This window comes from Eptesicus fuscus, chromosome 5 (genome assembly GCF_027574615.1).
Source record: "Eptesicus fuscus isolate TK198812 chromosome 5, DD_ASM_mEF_20220401, whole genome shotgun sequence".
Classification (NCBI taxonomy): Eukaryota; Metazoa; Chordata; class Mammalia; order Chiroptera; family Vespertilionidae; genus Eptesicus; species Eptesicus fuscus.
Genome location: NC_072477.1, coordinates 42537601 through 42557563, shown reverse-complemented (window position 1 = coordinate 42557563; position 19963 = coordinate 42537601). Strand labels below are relative to the sequence as shown.

General features: G+C 40.9%; 1 protein-coding gene across 1 annotated transcript; it reads left to right on the top strand.

Annotated features, from left to right (window-relative positions):
- Positions 1-1060: 1060 nt before the first annotated feature.
- Positions 1061-18330, top strand: FEM1B (fem-1 homolog B). The gene is made up of 2 exons (XM_008139089.3): positions 1061-1960; positions 14199-18330. The coding sequence occupies exons 1-2, from the start codon at positions 1713-1715 to the stop codon at positions 15832-15834; spliced, it is 1884 nt and encodes a 627-aa protein (XP_008137311.1). The 5' UTR covers positions 1061-1712; the 3' UTR covers positions 15835-18330.
- Positions 18331-19963: the final 1633 nt, after the last annotated feature.

The following is a 19963-nucleotide window of genomic DNA, read 5'->3' as shown; positions in this document are numbered from 1 at the left end:
TCCCAGCTTTGTCCGGAAGGTCGTTCGGCTGTCGGGTCTAATTAGCAAATTATGCTTTTATTATTATAGATGGCCCCCTCTGCTGCAGTTGCACTGACCTTTGTTTCTAAGCTCATCAAGACCGTTGTTGGGCCTCAGAGCTTTTGCACTGGCTATTCCCTCCCTGGAATTCCCTCTGTTCTAGTTACCTGTCACGGAGGTCCTGACTCACCACCTACACGAAATTAGCCCCGACACATCACTTCATTCCATTGGCTTCATAGCAAATGGTAATGATGCTCAACCAGTCTTGTCTGTCATTTGTGTACTTGCTTATTGTCTGTTTTCCCACCACACAGCCCTGAAGGGAGGGCACTGTATCTACCAGGTCCATCACGGAATCTCTAGTGCTAAGCAGAGCCTGGCACATAGATCTGTAGCAGTAGTTGGATAAATGATCTTTTTAAATCCTAAATCTTGTGACATATGGGCAAAAGGGACCTCAGGCTCAGGACCAGAGCTCTGTTCTGTCTGAACACGGCGGTCGCCTTCCTTCCCAGGACGCGCCAGGCCACTGGGAGCAGCTCCCGACCTTCCTGCACACCCAATGCCCCTCTCCAGGGAGGACGGGAGGGCTTCCAGTCCCCTCTCAGAGCCCGGTGCGGCGGCCCTCAAAGTCGTCCCACATTTCGGGGGCTCAAAGAAGCCGCCCTTTTCCAAATATGGACCCTGCCTGGTGCCCGAACCCCTTCCCTGAGCCCGCAATCAGGGGCAGAGTGTGGGGGACACCTGGGGGTGTCTATGGTAAAATGGGGCGGGCCCCCCGGTCCACCGGTAATAACGGTTCAGTGCCCTCCCTCTGTTCCTCGTCTCTGGCTAGGGACCCCCCAGGCCAATGTGGGGGCGAGAGGCAGGCGCCAGGCGTCAAGGACAATGAGGACATGGAGGCCCGGGTGGGGATGGGCGAATTTCGCGCAGCAGAACCTTTCTTCACCAAGGCCTGGTTTCCCGGCCGGCCCGCTTTGGAAGAGACACCGCACTTAACCGTCCCTCGCGCTCGCACCCTCCCCCCTCCCGGCCCAGTCTGCAGAGGCTCGCCTTTCTCTCCGCCCGCGGGTCGGGGCTGCTGCCGCGGGCGCGTTCCGCATCGCTCCGGGGGCCCCCAGGCGTGGAGCTCCGAAGCCACCGACAGCTTCTGGCACTTCTGAGCTGCGGTGGGCGAGGGCCCGCGCGTTCCCTCCAGCTGGGGAGGTCGGAGAACAGAGGCGGAGGCAGTTTCAGGCCTTAGGCCCGGCGGACCGGGTCCAGTGAGACGCGCCCATCCTTCGCCTAACAGGGCGCGCGCGGTCCTCTTGGGACCTCACCGGCGACCCGTAGTTCGGACACGCGCTTGTCGCAGGCCGCAGGAAGGAGGGGTCCAGTCTGAGGCCTGGGGCGACGGCCGCTATGGAGATCACCTCGGCCCAGGGCCCGCGCCAGGAGCCTTGGGGGCGGCCCTGACCGCCCTCCTCCCTGCCGGGGCCGGGTCGCGGACGTGCCCCCCGCGGCCGCCCGCCACCTCTGCCTCTCCGCCCTCCCCGGGCCGCGCTGCTGCCTGGGCGCGGCGGCGGCGACGGCGCCCTGTTGAATGGGCTGTGAGGGCCCAGGTTTGTAGCGCTGGCGAACGCGGCCTCCGGGGGCGCAAGGCAACAGCAGCGGTGGCGACCAAACGGGTGTTGGAGTTGGCGGCGGCCATGGAGGGCCTGGCTGGCTATGTATACAAGGCGGCCAGCGAGGGCAAGGTGCTGACCCTAGCCGCCTTGCTTCTCAACCGGTCTGAAAGCGACATCCGCTATCTGCTGGGCTATGTCAGCCAGCAAGGAGGGCAGCGCTCTACGCCCCTTATCATCGCAGCCCGCAATGGCCACGCCAAGGTGGTGCGCTTGCTGTTAGAACATTACCGGGTGCAGACTCAGCAGACTGGCACCGTCCGCTTCGACGGGTAGGTACTTCCCAACTCCGGCCTCCTCTCCCAGGCGCGCGGACCGGCCGATTCTTGGTCCCTCCCCTCCCCCACTCTCTTCATGGAGGTATCCCTTGTCCCTTTTTGTACCTCCTCCTGCCCCATTCATGCCCACTTCATCTTCCGGGGCTAATACTCCATCCCATGCTTTGCTGCTCACCCTCATCGGCCCCAACATCTTATTTCCTCTGTAGGTAAATAGCCACACCCTCTGTTTTGATGTCTAATAGTTTATTCTTCTCTAGATAGTCTGTGAGCAAGCAGTATGAAGGAGGTTTTGCCTTTATCAGTACAGAGGTTGTAACCGACATCAGAAATTAACGAGGTCAGCAGTTAACATTGAAGACCTCTCATGAGTTATTTGTCCAACCAGTTTTTACCCCTTCAAGTTAGTGGGCCTGTGAAGCCCTCAGTGGCTTTGCGGGGGCCTTCGTGTCAAAACAAGCCCCTAGAGCCAGCAGCAGCACCGCTTCCTGAGGGATTGGTCACGCAGTCAGACATCCCCAGACATGACTGACATTCCACATTGCAGGGGCTAGATATATTGGCCGTAAAAATGGCACTGAACTGGGTGTAGGAGATGATGCCATGGTTAGATTACATGTTATCTGGTGATATTGTGGGGAAGCTTTATAATTTACTGTTTTTCATGGTGGGGAGTTCAAAAATTCACATTGTCAAAGTTAAAACTTGCCCTTTGGGTTTAATTGTACATTTTGGGGGGTATGCTAATGTTGAACACAGAATTGTAAGGTTTGACATTATTCTCTTTTCTGTGCTGGATGATTATAAAGTGTTTTACAGATTACAACTGCGTAAGGATTTTGCTTCATTGATTGCATTTGTTTTTGTTGACTTGTGCCAGAACTTAAGCTGTTTTAATATTTTCTTTTGAGGTAGGTGTAGTCCAAGCATAAAGATAACGTATTTCTAGTTTTGGTGATAGAAAACTGCTTGGTTGAAACATGATTAAAAAAATCACTTCTTGAAGATAACTAGGGCATTGTTGAATTTTGATTGATTCTTTTTTAGGTTTGAATAATAAAGGCCTTTCCTTCTGTTTTAGATGAGAAGAAGATATTTTAGAGTATTACATTTTAATGAAATGATAGCCCATGGGTGGTGGTTAATCTCTGCTACTACCTCTCTAGACATTAAGGAAATGATTTTTTTCATGTTAACCAAAGATGGCACCCTGATTCATGTTTGCTTTCCCGTACTGGCTTCTGTAGCTCCCTGTATTCCCAAAGCCTTTCCTGTATCCAGAGGAGTGAAGCAGGTAGACCCCTGAACTTCCTGCACCATTCCAGTTGTATAGGCACATGCATCCACTGAGATAAGAATCTCTGCAAAACAGTCCTTGGGAACAGTGCTGCTAATGAGCTTTCTAAGGTCTATTTGGATGAGGGAAGAATAGTGGGGAGAAAACGTAGTTTTCTAAAGCATTTGGAAAAGCTTTGCTTTTTCCAATGTCTTTCTTAACCACCAAAGAGAAAATTATTTTGAGATGGCAATTAAAAGACCTTGAAATGATTAGAAATCCAGCCTGCTTTGTGGTTTACCTTGCCCAGTAATCTGCACTGGCCTGTGAAATTAAGGGGTTCAGTGAGCAAACATTTACTGAACACCTACTGTGTGCCAGGCTCTGTGGTATTAATTGGGTAGGCAGAGACGATTAACACACTGTTCCCACTGTGGAGGAAGACAGTCTAGTTAGGCGGGGGAGAGATAGATATATCAATGAGTAACTGCAGATGCTATGCCATTTAGAAATCTTTTGGACTACTGAGGAGCACAGGAAGAGGAAGTGCTCAGCTTTGGGGGAACCAGGGAAGGCTTCATAGCCAGGTGATGCTTGAGCTGAGTCTTAAAAGGATTGTAGGAAGTGAAGAAGAGGGTCAGCAGCATAATGTAGTTGCAGTGACAAGTGTTTTAGTGCAGTTGCAGGAAGGGATTCAAGCCAGGGAAATTAAGACTGAGATTGTGGGAGACAAGAGGGGTGGAGGCCAGATTTTGATGATCCTTGTGTAAAGTATCAAGAGTCAGACTGGTGAGACTCAAGTCACAAACATTTCTATCATTCATGATTTCCTCTGAGCCTTCTTGAAGCTTTTTTGTTTATGGATTATTACAGTTATGAATTTATTGATGGCTATGATAAAATAGTTTAGTATTTATTTTATTTATTAAATGCCTATGATGGGCCTAGCCCTGTGCCACATTCTGTGGAAGATTCAGAAAAAATGTAAAGTTCCTACTTTTGACTAATTAACAAAGGAGAATTGAAGTTTATGGCCACTTTTCTGCCCACTCACAGGACTCTGAGATTATTGTGCAGTTTATCCCAGTCATTGTAGCATTTCAGAACTAGATAAAGAGAGTGTTATAGTAAATGTGATGATTTCACTTTGCGCTCATTCCAGACATTGTGAAAATGTTAGCCTGAGGTGTTCACAGTATGAAGCTCACTCATCCCTTAGGGGCTGGCTTTTGAGGTACTTAGTTAGACTCCCATTTTTATTTATTTTTGCCTATTTATTTAAAAAATATTTTATTGATTTTTGAGAGGAAGGGAGAGGGAGAGATAGAAACATCAATGATGAGAGAGAATCATTGATTGGCTGCCTCCTGCACGCTCCCTACTGGGGATTGAGCCCACAACCTGGGCATGTGCCCTTGGCCGGAATCGAACCCGGGACCCTTCAGTCCGAAGGCTGAAGCTGTATCCATTGAGCCAAACCAGCTAGGGCAATTTTTTATTTTATTTTTAAATATATTTTTATTGATCTCAGAGAGGAAGGAAGAGGGAGATAGAAACATCAGTGATGAGAGAATCATTGATTGGCTGCCTCCTGCATGCACCCCACTGGAGATTGAGCCCGCAACCCGGGCATGTGCCCTTGACTGGAATCGAACCTGGGACCCCTCAGTCTGCAGGCTGACGACGCTCTGTCCATCAAGCCAAACCGGCCAGGGCCCTATTTTATTTTTTAATAGAATTTATTGGTGTGACATCCTATCTAATAAAAGAGTGATATGCAAATTAACCGTCATTCTGCGACAAAGATGGCCGCGCCCATAGCGGCCGAGGCGGGATGCTGATGGCCTTGCCCTGGCAACGTGAGCCCAGTAGGCAAGCACGGCCCACAGGCAGCACCCAGCAGGGCCTGCTTGCCCATTGCTGTGGTGTGGAGCAGGCAGACCCCGCAGAGAGCAGAGAACCACGGGGAACGGGCCTAAGCTGTCAGTAGGACATCCCCTGAGGGCTCCTGGATGGAGAGGGTGCAGGTCGGGCTGAGGACCCCCCCCACCACACCCCCGTGCATGAATTTCATGCACTGGGCCTCTAGTTGGTTAATAAAGTTGTATAGGTTTCAGGTGTACAATTTTATAATACATCATCTGTTTATTGTTGAGTGGTCACCACCTCAAATCAAGTCTCCTTCCATCTCCATTTATCTTCTCTTTACCCTCTTCTGTCTTCCCCTATCCCCTTTCCCTGTGGTAATTACCATACTGTTGCCTGTGTCTATGAAGTGTTTTTTCTTAATCCCTTCACCTTTTTCACCAGTGGTACATTTATACAATGAAATACTACTCGTCCATGAAAAAGGAAATCTTACCCTTTGTGACAACATGGATGGACCTGAGGAGTATTATGCTAAGTCAGTGGTCGGCAAACTGTGGCTCGTGAGCCACATGCGGTTCACAAGCCGCGGTTTGCCGCTCTGTTGACTAAAGATTTGCCGACCACTGCTAGGGAAAAACACTTAAAAAACATTTTAATAATGTACTAATGTCTTTAACCTGAAGTCAAAACTTCTGGGTAAGGGTAATGCCTTTTGCAGTGGTCGGCAAACTCATTAGTCAACAGAGCGGCAAACTGAGGCTCGCAAGCCGCATGTGGCTCACGAACCGCAGTTTGCTGACCACTGTGCTAAGTGAAATAAGCCATTTAGAAAAAGACAAGTACCATATGATTTCACTTATGTGTGGAATCTAATGAACAAAATAAACTAGCAAACAAAACAGAAACAGACTCAGAGACAAGTAACAGACTTACAGCTGTGTGTGTGTGTGTGTGTGTGTGTGGCGGGAGGGAGGGGCGGGGGGAGATGGTTGTGTTTTGGGGTTTGAGTGAAAAAGGTGAATGGATTAAGTCAAACCCCCGTCTTTATAGTCCATTGACATTTGAGACCCATGGCCAGGGGGAACAAATAGTCTTTCCCAACTTTTAGTTACTTATCTATCGTCTTCATAATTTTTTTGCCAAATTGTTTACCACCTCTTCTGTTATTTGCCTAATATTAAAAACAAAACAAAACACAGTCTCACTTCTTAGCTTTATAAACCTAAGCAACAGTATCAGTATAATTATGGGCTTGACATGGTGTGTTGTGTGTGTGTGTGTGTGTGTGTGTGTGTGTGTGTGTGTGTATGTGTGTTTAGTGAGAGAGGAGAGAGAGAGAATAAAAACATTAAAAATGTAAAGAAAAGGTCTATGTTTTGCCTAAAAACTTCTATAATACCTTAGGAAACAAAAGTAGATTCATCTTAGAACTTCAACAGGGAAGGGATTACCCTCCCAGATTAAGTTCCGTGATGATACTTGAGTCCTTATTCATATATTTGGGAGTAACATTTGAAATAGTTTTACTTATGGCTTACTATGTGAAGGATAAAATGGACACAGATGACTGGATAAGAAGAAAAGTTACGAGTGGGAATGAAAGAACCTTTAGTTGGAGAATGGGAAGATGTTAAGAATGTTACCGAAATGGAAACAGAACGAAGGCTAGGTGTCATGTGATCACACAATATTGTGTTGACTTGAGTGCTCAGGGCCTGACTGCTCTGTGCCAGAATTTGTAGGAACCCTATAACTAGGAGAGGTTTGCTGACATAGATGGGAAGGAGAGCAGGACCTCTGGGAATTCTGAGGCTTTTTGTTGAGTGCTTTTACTTTTAAAGACAGTGCTACTACCCTAGCCAGTTTGGCTCAGTGGATAGAGCATTTATCAGCCTGTGGACCAAAGGGTCCCAAGTTCGATTCCGGTCAAGGACACGTACCTTGGTTGCAAGCTCCTGGCCCTGGTGGTGGTGGTGGTGGTGAAGGGGCTGGGGAGCATGCGGGAGGCAACCAATTGATGTGTTTCTCTCACATTGATGTTTCAGTCTCTCCTTTTCCCTTTCACTCTCTAAAAATCAATGGAAAAATATCCTCAGGTGAGGATTAAAAAAAAAAATAGCAAAGGAGTGAGGAATAAGATATCCTAGGAGAAGAAACTAAATGAGATGAATGCAAAAAAAAAACCCAAACGCAAACAAACAGAAAACAAAAAGAACAAGACAGTGCTACTACTAATGTTTTTAATGAATGTCCAGTTAGAGGAAAGGCATAGAGTCACATCATTTGACTTCATTAAGAAGTCATTGCCAGTATATAGTTCCAGTAGCTATGTTTGATCTAATAAATGATTTTAAGGACTTTGGTTAGAATAAAGTGCTGATTATTTACATTTAATGAGTTTTTATTTCCATTTCAAATGCTTGAACCAGACATTTTTTTATTTCAAATTGAACCAGAAAATAGTTAAGCTTAATTTTGTGAACAGAAATGTTATTTTTTATTGTGAAGTGTTTCCATCATCTGATGTATACATTTTGTGTAAAAAAGTGAATATTAGATTATAGTTTCTTGATTTTTTAATATGAAATAATAGAAAGTTGCTTTGCAGTTTTGGACTGAGTTTAGAAAGGTCATGGTTTTATAGAGTGCTTCTCCTATAGGCACTAAGTAAGTATTGCATTAATTTTATTATTTTCTGTTATAAATGTGTTTAGTATTTTGTTTGAGGCAGTGTATGCTTATAATTTTAGCTGAATTTGATGGAAAAAGGAATGTCATAGATGTTAGGATTATAATTCTTTTTAATATCTTTAATATTTTTGTTTACATGTAGAAATTAAAATTTTACTATGGCTAATGTTTCTGGAGGACTAGTCATTTTATAATATACCAGAGGCCCAATGCACAAAATTCATGTAAGAGTAGGCCTTCACAGCCGTGGAGGCTGTCTCGATCCCTCACTCAATCCCTTGCAACCGCATTGTCTGCCTTGATTCCAGGGCTGTAGCCCCGGCTTCGTCCTGATGGCCTTCAGGATAGCCATCGGTCAATTTGCATATTGCGCTTTTATTATTATAGATTGCAGTGAATTTGTTTTGGTGATAAACTATTTAAGGAATTGTAATTGCCTCAGTGAAAATAGGTAATGGAAATTTTTTTGAGGTAGCGTGCTACAAAAAATATAGAAAAATGGAAATTATTAGGCTATACCAGGAAAAGTATTAAACTATTGCAAAAACCAAGTGAAGTATATACTTATATTTTAATTTTTTCTCTTACATAATTCTTGAAATTTGAGGGCAGAAAAATATTTTAATCATTTTTTTCTCTTTTTAAGCTTTAAAATGGGGTCATATTTATCTTGTACTGTTATTTCCAGAGTTACAGATAATGTATGTGAATGCCCATTTTAATGTAACATTTCTTAAGTTTTTGGTAGTTTAGGTTCATGTTCTTGGCATAATAATTTTACACTTAAAATTAAAAATTCTCACCTGAGGATATGTTTTTATTGATTTTAGAGAGAGAGGAAGGGAGAGGGAGAGAGAAAAAGAAACACTGATGTGAGAGAGAAACATGCATTGGCTGCCTCCTGCACACACTCTTGACTGGGAATCGAACCTGTGACCTTTTGGTGTATGGGATGATGCTCCAAACAGCTGAGTCACACTGACCGGGACAATAATTTTATACTTTTAAAGAGTGCAAGAAAATATTGGAACTATGTAGATGTAACTATGTAGATGTATATATTAATTGTGTGTTAATTTTAGGGTAGATTATATAAATAATCAGGTTGAAAAAATGCTTTTTAAATTGAAACAAATGTCATGGGTTATGATTTCTTACAGTTAATGCATTTTATAGTTTCCAAAGTACTCTTTTATTTTTAACCTCATAAACTTTTTAGTAGTTATATGTCTGTAAAGTGGTCATATTAATAGTATCTACCTCATAGGGTAATGGAGAGGAGGTTATTGTGAGAAATAAATGAGATATATTAAGCACTTAATACAGTGCTTGGCACATTGAAAGTATTAGCTATTGGTGTTCATTTAAACTTATTCTTTAAAATGATTTGTGCCTCTCTTTTTGTTTATAATTATGCCTATTTTTTTAGTTAAGGTATAACATTTAGTAAGGTGCATAACTCTTAAGTGTACAATGTGATAAGATTTTCATATATTTACATATGTGTAATCATCTTCTAGATCAATATGTAGAACATTTTTTATCATTCTAAAAGTTTCTCTTGTGTCTTTTCTCAGTCAATCCCTCTCCGTTCCCATCCCACAAGTAATGATTATTCTGCCTTTTATCACCATAGATTAGTTTTGCCTGTATTTGAATTTCCTATAATAACAGTATACTCTTTTCTGTATAGCTTTTTTCTTTTTTGCTTAACACGGTCTTTGAGATTTATCATGTAGTTGCAGAGAATGGAAGGAAGAGAGTAGAAAGGGAGAGGGAGAGAGAAAGAAACATCGATGTGAGAGAGAAACATTGATGTGAGAGAGACACATCAACTGGTTGCCTTCTGCACACATCCCAAACAGGGCCGGGGGTCGAATCTGCAACCGAAGTATGTGCCCTTGGTCGGGAATCAAACCCCAACCCTTTGGTCTGAGGGCTGATGCTCTGACCCACATCGGCCAGGGCATTTTCACCCATTTTTTAATGGGGTTGCTTGCTTTTTCTTATTGAGTTGTCAAATACATCTAATACAAATGCCTTCTCCCAGTGAGTGGATTGCCTGTTTTCTTTCTTTACAATGCCTTTTGATGAGAAGCTTTTAATTTTAATGTAGTCTAATTAATAAAAAAATTTTTATGGTTATTGCTATTTTTAAAATTTTTATTTCATTTAATTGATTTTAGAGAGAGAGGGAAGGAGAGCTAGTGAGAAACATTGATTTGTTGTCTATTTTTTTATGCATTCATTGGTTGATTCTTGTATTTGCCCTGATCAGAGTTCGAATCCACAATTTTGCCATATCGGGACATGCTTTAATCAATTGGCCTACCTGGCCAGCACTGGTTATTCGCTATTTTTTCATTCTGTTTAAGAATTTGTCATCTACCCTGAAGTCATGACGATAATATTTTTTTTTAAGAAACTTTTATTGTTTTGCTTTTCATATTATAGATCAATGTTACTTCTCATTTTTGTGTATGGTATGAGATAAGAGTCAAGGTTGATTTTTTTTTTCCCCCCCCCCCATTCAGGCATCTAGTTGCTTCCAGCACCATTTGTTAAAAAGACCATACTTTGTACCTGAATTTCACTTGAGCATTTGTCATACCTTGAACATTTGGAGTTTTTGTTTGTTTGGTCTATCCTTGTACTAGTGACACATTATCTTAATTACTATAGTTTGTCCTTCAATTTTATTTTTCTTTTAAGATTATCTTGGTTGTTTTAAGTCCTTTGCATATCTATATTTATTGTAGAATTGGCTTCTCAATTTCTACACATGTGGATGCATCTGCTAAGATTTTGATTGCATCAGATCTATAGGTCATTTTGAGGGAGAATTGATATCTTAGCACTTTTGAGTCTTTTAAACCATGAACATGGACTATTTCTCCATTTATTTAGGTCTTTAATTTATCCTGAATGTTTTGTAGTTTTCATGTAAAGGTCTTACACATTTTTTCATTAGATTTATTACTAGATATTTTCTGGTGTCTGGTATTTTTTTTTTTTTTTGACAGTGAAAGACAAACTTTTTGAAGTTTGTGTTAACCATGACAATAAAAATGTAATAAATGAATTTTAATTGTTTGCAGAAGTACAGTTGGAAACCACTAAAACATATGTATGTAATGTCTTATTTTCTTATTCATTCTTTAATTTAAAAAATTATGCGGCACTTAAAAAATAAAAAGTTTGAGAGGGCTTCTAAATTTTTTTGAGATTTATCTCAAAATTTATCTCAGTATTTAAAATGCACAGATCTTAAGTGTGCAGTTAGGTGAGTTTTTTTCCTATCTACCCATGTAGCTACTATCTAGATCATGATATAGGATATTTTCAGTAGCTTTAAGCCTCTTCCCAGTCAGTCCTACATCCTTCCTCATAGGTAACCCCATGAGAAGGCTTTGCTTTTTTTTAAAAAATATATTTTTATTGATTTTAGAGAGGAAGAAAAAGGGAGAGAGAGAGAAACATCAATGATGAAAGAGAATCATTGATCGGCTGCCTCCTGCACGCCCCACACTGGGGATTGAGCCCACAACCTGAGCATGTGCCCTTGACTGGAATCGAACCTGGGACTCTTCAGTTCCCAGGCCGACGCTCTATCCACTGAGCCAAACCAGCTAGGGCGAGAAGGCTTTGCTTATAAACATTTTGTGTCATTATTTGAAAAGTGATTGCTTTTGAATTATCTGTGGGTTTTTTATATTCAGCAGAAATAATAGATAGTGTTGTTTTTTTGGGTGTTGTTAATTGGGGTTAATCTATGACATTTATACCAGGAGGATTGTACTCTTTTACTTCATGGGAGGTATATGTTGAGCTGAGTTATAAGGTTGTATGGTGAGAAACTCAGCAGTTAGGTGTTTGGTAATTAATTGCTCTAGAGAATATTGCTTTTGATTGACCTTTTTCTTTAACTTTCAAATAGGTATATTTAGTGATTGTAGCACAGTAGATTTAACTATCTCTAGCAAATATCTACTTTTAGGGTTGATAGTAATATGATGAAAAGTTGGGAAACTGAAGTTGGGAAAATATTGAAATGAAAAAGTGGGAAAGATTGGCTTCCTAGCAAGCTAATTTTATTTATTTATTTATTTATTAAATATATTTTTATTGATTTCAGAGAGGAAGGGAGAGGGAGAAGAGATGGAAACATCAATGATGAGAGAGAATCATTGATTGGCTGCTTCTTGTGTACCCCACACTGGGGATCGAGCCTGCAACCCGGGCTTATAGTGTGACTGAGAATCAAACCATGACCTCCTGGGTCATAGGTCAACACTCAACCACTGAGCCATGCTGGCTGGGCCCTAGCAAGCTAATTTTATATAAGTAATGAATCTGGCACATATTAAACACTCAGTAATTAAGTGGTGACTGTGAAGCCACACCGTCCAATCATAAACTGAAGGTCAGGGAAGATGCCTACTTGGTTTTCGAATAGTACTACCGATAGTCGTTTCCTGCGATTAGTGTTTTTTCCCCAGTGGCTTAGTTGAGCAACACACTTAGAGGCACAATGTGCGCGTGTGCGTGTGTGTGCGCACACACGCGCACACACACAATTTTTTAATAGTTGTTACTGATTTTTAGAGAGAGAGGAAGGTAGAGCGTAAAATCAGCTGCCTCCTGCATGACCCTTACTGGGGATTGAGCTGGCAATTCAGGCATGTGCCCTGACTGGGAATCAAACTGTCAACATTTCGATGCACGGGAGGACACGCAACCAACTAAGCCACATCGGCCAGGGCTATACATACTAGTATATATTTTTTAAACTTTTAAATTGGAGTATAACATAAGAGAGACAGATACATAAAAGTACATATTTACAAAGTCCTCTTTGTGCTTCCTGTCATTCACTTCCTCTTCCTAAAGGTAACCAGTATCCTGACTAATGACACTACAGATAGATATGTAAATGTAATAATACAGTATGTACTATGTTCTATTGACTGCTTATGCTCAGCATCATGTTTATGTGATCCATCCATTTTGTTGTGGGAGCAGTAATTGTTTCATTCTCTTTTCTATATTAGAGTAGGTACGTATAATATTTGGTTAGCGTAGATAATCTTAGGGCAAAGTTATCTGCTTAAATACTTTTCTCTCTAAAGCAGTTTCTAACACAGTGAAACCTTAGAGATTGGGTTGCTTTCTTACTGACTTACTGAGAGAAGCTGATACCTGGGGGTTACTGGGAAGGAGGAACATGCACATGGCCTGGGGATCGAGCCTGCAACCTGGGCTTATGGTGTGACTGAGAATCAAACCATGACCTCCTAGGTCATAGGTCAACACTCAACCACTGAGCAAGCTAATTTTATATAAGAGCTAGTGTTATCAGGATTTACCCCAGCATGTAGCTGAGGCCGCTGGGTTTGGAAGGCGCAATTCAAGAGGGCTTTAAGCAGCCTAGAGCTCCAGAGGGGGAAAAAGAGCACGGCTTAACCATAGAGCTGGCTTAACCTTTTGCCCTAATTAAATATATATATATATATATATATATATATATATATATATATATATATATACATACATATACTAGCTTTCCCGTTGCAGGAAAAATCCTGCAATAGGATTTCCTGCTGCACTCTACCCCGCCTCCGTTCCTCCCTTGTCCCCCGCCTCACCTTCTCCTCCAGCCCGCCCGCGTTTCGCTTCGCCCCTGGCCCCGCCTCCACCCCGCCCTTGTCCCCCGCCCCGCCTTCTCCTTCAGCCCGCCCGAGTTTCCCTTCGCCCCCGGCCCCGCCTCCGCCCCGCCCTTATCCCCCCCCCCCCCCCCCCCCCCCCGCCGCGGCTTGCTTGCTTCTTCGAAGCTTTACTCCCTTCTGCAGCTCTTGGCTTCTTTGGACGCTGTCTTGCTATGCAAATTAGCCGCCATCTTTGTTGGGGTAATTTGCGTACTCATCCTGATTGGTTGGTGGGCGTGGCTTGGCTGCTGGGCGTGGCTTAGGTGTAGCGAAGGTGCGGTCAATTTGCATATTTGTCTATTATTAGATTATACACACACACACACACACACACACACACATATATGAGCTAGTGTATCAGTGTGGTAGTAAAGAAGTTACATATCTCCATTCATTTCCTCTATCTGAAATTTATTTACTTTTGCTAGTAGAAAATTGGTGATGTTTTGAAAAGTGTATATGCTTTAGTAGTAAACTAGTAGCTCATGTTTATTGAGCTCATACTAGTTACAGATTCTATGCATAGTGCTTTACTTAAATTACCAGGTTTTATTTTCACCAAAAATAATGTTTTTTTTAAATATTCTGTAGATTGAAGTTTTGGTCAGTAGAAATGAATCCATTCTTTAAATTTATCTTTAAATTTATGTGGCCTCCATTTTCTGACTGTTGTTCTTTTCATTCATAATAGGTATGTCATTGATGGTGCCACTGCACTATGGTGTGCAGCAGGAGCAGGACATTTTGAAGTTGTTAAACTTCTAGTCAGTCATGGAGCCAACGTGAACCATACTACAGTAACTAACTCGACCCCTCTGCGGGCAGCTTGCTTTGACGGCAGACTGGACATTGTGAAATACTTGGTTGAAAATAATGCCAACATCAGTATTGCCAACAAGTATGACAACACCTGCCTAATGATTGCAGCATATAAGGGACACACTGATGTGGTCAGATACCTTTTAGAACAACGTGCTGATCCCAATGCTAAAGCACATTGTGGAGCCACAGCATTGCACTTTGCAGCTGAAGCTGGGCACATAGATATTGTGAAAGAGCTGATAAAATGGCGTGCTGCTATAGTAGTGAATGGCCATGGGATGACACCATTAAAAGTGGCTGCCGAAAGCTGTAAAGCTGATGTCGTCGAACTGTTGCTCTCTCACGCTGATTGTGACCGAAGAAGTCGGATTGAAGCTTTGGAACTCTTGGGTGCCTCCTTTGCAAATGACCGTGAGAACTATGACATCATGAAGACATACCACTATTTATATTTAGCCATGTTGGAAAGATTTCAAGATGGTGATAACATTCTTGAGAAAGAGGTTCTCCCACCAATCCATGCTTATGGGAACAGAACTGAATGTAGAAATCCTCAGGAGCTGGAATCCATTCGACAAGACAGAGATGCTCTTCATATGGAAGGCCTTATAGTTCGGGAACGGATTTTAGGTGCTGACAATATTGATGTTTCCCATCCCATCATTTATAGGGGAGCTGTCTATGCAGATAATATGGAATTCGAACAGTGTATCAAGTTGTGGCTTCATGCCCTGCACCTCAGACAGAAAGGTAACAGGAATACCCACAAGGATCTTCTTCGATTTGCTCAAGTTTTCTCACAGATGATACATTTGAATGAAACTGTGAAAGCACCAGATATAGAATGCGTTTTGAGATGCAGTGTTTTGGAAATAGAACAAAGTATGAACAGAGTAAGAAATATTTCAGATGCTGATGTCCACAGTGCTATGGACAATTATGAATGTAATCTCTACACCTTTCTGTATTTAGTGTGCATCTCCACCAAAACACAGTGCAGTGAAGAAGATCAGTGCAAAATTAACAAGCAGATCTACAACCTGATTCACCTTGATCCCAGAACTCGGGAAGGTTTCACCTTGCTGCATCTAGCTGTCAATTCGAATACCCCAGTTGATGATTTCCACACCAACGACGTTTGCAGCTTTCCAAATGCACTTGTCACCAAGCTTCTGCTAGATTGTGGTGCTGAGGTGAATGCTGTGGACAACGAAGGGAACAGTGCCCTTCATATTATCGTTCAATACAACAGGCCCATCAGTGATTTTTTGACCTTGCACTCTATCATCATTAGCCTAGTTGAAGCTGGCGCTCACACTGACATGACAAATAAACAGAATAAGACTCCACTAGACAAAAGTACAACTGGGGTATCTGAAATACTACTTAAAACTCAAATGAAGATGAGTCTCAAGTGCCTGGCTGCCCGAGCAGTTCGGGCTAATGACATTAACTACCAAGACCAGATCCCCAGAACTCTTGAAGAATTTGTTGGATATCATTAAGTGACTGGATATGTAAAATTGTTTAATGTGGTGCTAAAAAGTAAAGAACTTTAATCACAGACAATAGAATTATGTGTTCATAAATTCTACTTTTCTTTCCATTACCCTTTCTCCCTACCCATCCTTCCTTAGTTCTGTATTTGGTCTTCTTGCCTCATATGGTAATTGATTTCAAATACACTTTAAACAAAGCCACATTGTTTAGGTGTAACTAATCTAAGGTGTTTGAATATTGGTCACTTAACTACTTTTCTTTCTTGTTTTTTTTTAAGGAATGAATATAAAATGTTTTGTTTATGTAACAGAGAACATTTCTAATTTGAAGTTGATAATGTTTGAAAAAAATTGCCTACAAAAGTATTTCTGTTAAGCCTTTGTCAGCATGTTATTCTTGTAGCAGTTTTAAGGATTTCATGAAGAAAAACAACTAAACGTGAACCTTAAAAGTAATGGGATACCCAGGTGTTTTGCACATGCCAAACTGCTGTAGGTAGTTTTCACTCTTTCATTAATTATGTGGAGTGATACAGCACATTATAACATCAGGAGGATTTAAAAAAATATAACTGCAGATCAATCTGAAAAATATGCTTACTTAATAATAGTTATAAATTTATAAAGTTAAATCAATTGAAATTATTGCATTATGCTGGGTGGTATATACCAAGTAGTAATAATCTTAAAGTGACTTTTCAGAAAATATTGATGGACTATTTGCCTTTAGGCTTCGAATTCTAAAATTCTTTGAAGTCTCTGTTTTATTGTAGTTTATCTAAATTGCAGCAGTCTGCATTTGACTCGGCTCACAAACATGTAAAAATTATGAATGCTGTGTTTTCTTATGAAACAAATTGTCACATATAGTTACACATTCTATTTTTTTTCTTTCTTTCCTCCTGTGTGGTAGTTTTTAAATTTGGAAACTACTTTTCTAGCAGGCATTATCTGTACCTCCCTATTAAGGTGTGTATGACAGATGAAAGGAACCAGGATATTTTAAATTTTGTTTTCCACTTTAGTCTGTGATAAGAAGTAGAAAAAAATCACTAGTGTGGTATAGGAGATTAAATATTTTTGATGATGAAAAGAATTTGCAATGCCACTTTGAAAGATAGTTCTGTTTGAGAACTGCACATTTTTCAACCACAAAATGTCACTTATTCCGACAGGTTGTACAGAGGTTTTTATGTTTTTTTGTTTTGTTTTGCTTTAATGGCAACATTTTAAGTGTAAGACTAAAAGATTGTTCTGTGATTATCTTTTAAGCATCACAGAAATTCAAGCAAAGCATACACACCTATTTTTATTGATGTTAAAAATAAAGTAAAATTAGCTATATCTGTATTTTTCTCTCTAGTGCCAAATGAATGCCTTAGCTATTCATAGTGCATGGTACTGTAAGTGAAGACCTACAGCTTTTTTGTTTCTTTCATGAAAAGCATTATAATGATGTAGCAACATCAGACATAAACTTAAAACCTGTAAGGTTTCAATTAACATTTTATGTATGGAAATTGCTTTGTGAAGTATAAGAAAGGTTGCAGTTGGATCAGTATAAAACATAATGACCAAGCCAAAATCAGCACCTAGGGCCTTAAATAAAATAGAGATACCCCACAAAATGAAATACTTTGAAGGGTGGGAGGGAATGGAAAGGGGGAACTTCAAGAGCTTTTCCCCCAAGAATGCAAGATACTTTTACAGCTACTGTAGTTATACTAGTACTTCGTGTGTCTTCTTGCTTCAGTTAGGAATGTTTTGATGGTTAATTCTGTCATGGTAATATATTTCTGTTTTTCTAACCTGAGTTTTTACAAGGAAGATTGGTTTAAAGGGAGGTATTTGAATGAACCCTAATTTGAAAATTACTGGCCTTGATCCCCCTGGTGTGAGTCAAGGAAATACTGTACCTTGCTCTTGGCAACTTTAATGGACTGAAAGAGAAAATGCCCATCCTCAAGGTGAGTGAATCACTCCTCTCTACAGCTCAGATCAGACCCTGCGTTTTTCAGACTTCAAGGCCTGCTTATTGACAGTCTGAGGCATGGCTGTGATACATGGTATTCATTTGGTTTCATTATTAATGTATGTGATTTTAAACACCAAAAATTCAAATATCAGATAATGTTGCATGTTTTAAAAATCATTTCATCCCTTTGGCTACCCAGGACCAGCACTCTTTTAGATATTGCTTATTTGTAAAATGAAGATAATGATTATGTGTACATATTTAGACATCAAAACTTAATGATGCTGTTTTTGAGAAGGGAGGACTGAATGCTGGAGAAAGTAAAACTGCTGATTGAAATGCTGACAAAGTTGGAGAAAATTTGAAGACAGTGGAATAAACTATGAACTCTGCTGATGGTAACTGAGATTTTTTTTTTACTATAGTATAGCAGTACATGTGTACTACATTGCTAAGGATCTGATTCTGTCTTATAAAATCAGATATGTTTTGTGAAACACCTGTATAAAACCATTCTTGAAAAGTGATCTCCATGCCTGTTTTTTATTTGTTTTTGGTAGAATTTAAAATATGTTTAGCCAAACCCTTCCCAAACTTAAGTTTGTTTTTGATTTTTTTTTTCTTAAGGAAAATAAATAGGTAAGAAAGGTGATAGTTCTGTATCTCAGCTCTCTGAGAACTCTAGACTGTCTCCATTTTCCAGCCACTATTGACATTTTATGTTTCTTATTGGTAGGAGTAAGCTTCGGATTGTAAGTCTTCCTCGGTAGCATTACAAATTCAATCAAAACTTCTTTGTCTTGCTTATAACTGTCATATAAATTTGGTTGACCTAGAGGCCCAGGTGGATGAGTGCCTGGGCAAACCATGTGAAACTTGCTAGGATTTGTGCTTTTAGTAGAGTTGGTAAAATTGAATTTTTGAGGTTAGGTAACTAACTCAAGAGACGGGCAGCAAATTCATCCCCTCAATTGATAAAGACGGGGGACATTTTTGACAGAATTCTGATACAACATCGTTTTTTTTTCAGTTTACTTTGGTTGCACAGCCCCACTACTGTAAGGTTCTTTGCTGTGAGAACTTCAAACAAATTCAGAAGCAAGCTTTGGTCTTGCTTATTTCTGGGAAGGGTTTTATTTCGTGATACTAACTGTTGATTAGTAAGTGGTAATCATGAGAAACGTAGGTGTGATAGCACTGTGTGAAGTAAAAGATGATTTGGGGGCAGTGGATCCCTAAATAACTGCATTTGGCAAGTGTTTTTGAAAATTGAAATCCCAAGGGAACAACACTGTCACTGCAGTTGAGGCAGCTCCTCGATGAATAAGACCATTTTGGATTATTCAGGTAGAGCATTTGGGTGAGGAATGAGTTGCTTGACCTTGGATTACAGTTTGCTGGTTTTAGAAGCAGCCGGTGATTAAACTAGTGAGTAGATGGATAAAAGTATAACGACTTGTTTTTATGGTAGATTTTCTGTAAAAGTCGTAAATGTTCCTTTTCAGGCTAGTCAGATGTACCAATGTACAGATGACTAGTCTGTTTTTCCTCACTAACTATACTGTAACATAAAAATGGGTTAAAGAAATCCAAACTCTGTCTTTTGCTCTCTGACAAGTTACTAGTTCATAAGATTTTAAGCTGTGTATCCTACTGTGAAAATGCACAGCTCTGCTCTGGACATCCTCTGGAAAGGAGAAAGCTCCTAACTATGTATGGCACATTGCAGGGCTTTCTCATACATGTCTGGCAGATTTGCCCACATCTCCAGATGGGCTGGGTTGTATAGCATCCCCACCCCCAATATGGGATCTGAAATAAATACGACACTGATAGTGGTGATAGATATATTACTTTTTAAAACTGTAAAGTAAATGTGGTCTCTAGTCCTAGGTTTGTGGTGTGTTCATTTGTATTAATGTGTAGGGAAGGGACACATTGACTTGGTGGTTATGGGGAGTGTATCTTGATGTGTGTGCAGGGGTGAGTATTGCTAAACTATTAACAGCTTTTCATTTAGGGGTGAGTCACGTGATGAACGGCCCAATCAGAACAATGAAGGAACGAAGATGCAAGCTTTGCCAAGTGATGAAGTGAACAAGGTTTTGTATGTTTTTAATCAGGTGTTGTGAAATTTGTGCATGGCTTTTTTATTGTTGC

Bases quoted from the DNA above. Each gene is read 5' to 3' on its own strand.
- FEM1B (XM_008139089.3), top strand. From the start codon at position 1,713: ATGGAGGGCCTGGCTGGCTATGTATACAAGGCGGCCAGCGAGGGCAAG. The intron at 1,961-14,198 runs GTAGGTACTTCC...CATTCATAATAG, and splicing joins GGCACCGTCCGCTTCGACGG to GTATGTCATTGATGGTGCCA.